At 39.5% G+C, this 3,399-nt stretch overlaps 1 protein-coding gene across 1 annotated transcript in view; it reads right to left on the bottom strand.

Moving 5' to 3' along the window:
• The window catches only part of lmf1 (lipase maturation factor 1), a 578,934-nt gene extending 578,576 nt beyond the window's left edge, over window positions 1–358 (bottom strand). The window contains exon 1 of the mRNA XM_048609600.1: window positions 131–358. Coding sequence (XP_048465557.1) covers window positions 131–317 — 187 coding nt within the window. The 5' untranslated portion in view covers window positions 318–358. The remainder of the gene's footprint in view (window positions 1–130) is intronic.
• Window positions 359–3,399: the final 3,041 nt, after the last annotated feature.

The raw sequence follows: 3,399 nt of genomic DNA, 5'->3' as shown, positions 1-3,399 counted from the left end.
GGAACAGGTGTGGTACAGAGGTTTAGGTAAGAGGTCAGACGAATGGAGGCCTGCTCCAAATCGCTTTAAATGACTGATGGGCGTTTCTATTTTTCTTTCAAATCTCTCTCTTCCCCCAAGTTCCACTCACAGTAAATAAATGCTATGGAGCGCAGCAAAACTATCCTGGTTAGCCAGAAGGTGCCCGGCTGCACCTGCACGGCGCTTTCCTGCTCCTGGCGGCCGCTCTCCTTGGCCTGGCTGAGTGGATGGTCCCCCAGGCCGCCGCTTGTCTGCGCTGGGCCCACACGCCGGCTTCGCAGCTCCGCCGCCGCCATCTTCACTGACACTGCGCCTGCGCGCTGCCGGCCCTCACCGCAGAAAGTTTGCACAGCAGCAAAACTTCCTGAAAGTTTGATCCAAATCCCGAGTCTGGTCTTTGGTGTTTTCCGTGCTCTCTCTCTCTTTCTCTCTCGCACATGTTAAAGATTAATCCAGTTGTTCTCACGTCGTTATTTTTGTAGCAACATCTTAAATGGCGCAGAAAATTATCAGAGGAATTTTATAGGGGGCCGGATTTTGAACATGATAAATTCACACAAAATTCCAACCAAACTGGTTGTTATAACGCATTATATTAAAATTGATGGCTCTTTCAAATCACACTGGTCGGAAGTCAGAATCGTTCACTTTGATTGAAAACATGGTAAATTTCGATGCGTCTGTTTAAAAACATCGATTGCAGACCGACTTGTTCTCTTGTCAATATCCACTGCTGATGTTTATGTTTACACAGCACTGCGACAGCTGCTTGTAAACAAATGGAAAAGTTTGAAAACTTTACTGAAAGTAAATTTTCCTTTCAGGTTAACTATAATAGCGAATTATTTTGTTTGTTTTTCGTCTTCTTAAAATAATTAGTATGTGTCTTTGTGTCTGATTGATCGTTTTCAAAATATTCCAGTTCTTCGTTTATGTTGCTGATCGTTTTGATTTCGTTCTTCGCCATGCTTGTTATTGATTAGTATAAGTAGATATAAAACAATGTTGTTTAATCGTATTTAAACACTAAAAGGTTGAATTAATACGCTCCACGAAACGCATCTCCCTAGACCTGTAGTATGATTCGAAATGTCTCTCACCTCTAATCTCTAACCTTTCTCGTGTGTATTAGTGATCTAAAAGATTCTCTTTCTCACATTATGTTGTTCTACACGCTTCTGTCCCTATCGTCTCCTTGTTGATTTCAAGAGTCCGAGCACAGCCTCCCAGTCCAATGCATCGCTTACCACTTTGAACCTGCAGCACTCCCTAACTCCACAGCACTGTCGTTCTTGCAATCTCCAGACTTTTAACATTAATCCTTGTTTCATCTAATTGCTATTACCTGATTAACTTGCTTTCGCATTTACTTCCATTCAACCTTTGGTTACGTCATACATTCTGGATTTTTGTCTTTCATTTAGGCTTTTCAAAGTGTGGGTGCTTTTTCTGTAAGTGGCATTCTACATTTGATTTGATTCGTATCATAAAATTGTGTTTATAAAAGGAGGAAGAAAGGTTTATCAACCGTTTTTTTCATAACACTGTGACCTCGTTGTTCATAGTTCTCCGAGTTCATTTCTATGTATTTGTTGATCCTTTACTTTGCTATGAGTTGTATATAAGAAACCAGTTATTGTGTTGCTCAAGTTTACTGTAAATCACGGAAAGAAGTTATTTCTGAAACTTTTAAAAAGAATAAAACCTAATGCTTCAAGCCATATTTGTACAGTATTATAATTTTCCGGCACTTGGCTCAATCATCAAATTGCACACCGTTCACATTGATGTACACTCCTCTGTGTGATTTTCAAGGGAAACGAGTGTGCAGAATAAACAGAAATAGAAGAGTTAAGGGGAATAATCTCTAATTTCTCTCTAAATCCCATGCTATTCCGGCATTCACATAAGTCGCTTTGTTTCATATTAGGTTAATTTTCTTAAATTCTTTGCCTTGTCACCATGCTGAAAGCAGAGACATCACAAGAGGAACCCACTAACGTTTTCTTGGGATATTATAGGATTGGACAAATGTATAGATTTAATAATAATATTAAAACAGTGATTTGCGAGGCATGTTTCTAATATCACGAATAGTAACTTTTAATCAGACGTATGGTAGTGTCGCAGGCAAGAAGAATGAATAAACATGTAAATGATGTTAATAGATTATTACAGTATACATAATTCATCTGGCTAGTTTAAGTCCAATTTTGTCTCATAAACAGTAGTCCCTTAGAGGAAAAATATAAAGAGCGATCACAAGAGACGCAAATCTACTCCAAAATGCACAAAATAACGTCGATTATAGCACTTTTCTGGTGTTGCACGTTCCAACCTCATTCCCAAAAAATCCTTGCCAAGATGACAGGCCACTCACTTTTGAACATTGCCACGATACGTGAATTGGCGCCCAATGGAAAGAACACGTAAACATTCGCTTGATTCTCCTGTTATCGTGGTGTGACTCAAAACAGAAGATGCTCCTTTCCTATAAAGGTTCACTTCATACGAGAAAAATTATAGTTCGGAACTCGGGTCACGTGATCGTATTGCGGGCTCCTTCCATGTAAGAATAAATAACATGATTTGAAGACAACGCCGCATCTTTCATTTTTAAAAATTTTATTTGAACGGATGCGGACGGCCCTGGTATGTCTCTGAACTGGACAATTTCAGAGTCACACACATTATTGTGAATCTAGAGTTGCCTGCAGGTCAGATTTCATTCCTGAATGACTGTTACTGCGAGGCTTTTGTGACAATTATTGTTGCATGGTCACCAGACTAGATTGCGCTTCCAAATTTAACCGAATTTAAATTTCATCAACTGTCTTAATGGGTTTTGAACTCATGACCTAGAGCATACAGCTGTGTCTCTGGATTACTAGATCAGCAACATCACAGTGTCACCATGTTCCACATATCTACCAACCTTTAATATATTAAAGAAATGTTAGTAATGAACGGAATGTAAGGTTCTTGGCCTTCAAATTGAAAATCAAAAGAATGAACTATTTGTCTTGTGAAATGTAATTTTTTATTCGTGGTTTCACAGTGTTAGGAGATATTAGGTTAAAAAACTAAAGGTTTGGTCAAAGAGGTAAAAGAGTGTTAAAGAAAGAAAGTGATGTAGAGAGGGAATCGAGAGGTTGGGGCAGAGGCAAATGAAAGCACAGGCACTTGGAGAGATGCAAGTATAATTGGGTACGCACAAGAGCTCAAATATCTGAGAGAGTTACGAGGTTGGTAGGGAGGGCAAAGCCATGAAGGGATTTGAGACAGTGATGAGAATTTGAAAGTCGGTATGGAACCAGTCGGAATGGTAAAGTCGCCATAATTTCACCACACCATCAGCTCCCTCATTCGAGAGAGACA

This window comes from Rhincodon typus, chromosome 21 (genome assembly GCF_021869965.1).
Source record: "Rhincodon typus isolate 14 chromosome 21, sRhiTyp1.1, whole genome shotgun sequence".
Lineage (NCBI taxonomy): Eukaryota > Metazoa > Chordata > Chondrichthyes > Orectolobiformes > Rhincodontidae > Rhincodon > Rhincodon typus.
The sequence above is the reverse complement of the archived record's forward strand: the minus strand, read 5'-3'. Positions and strand labels throughout refer to the sequence as shown.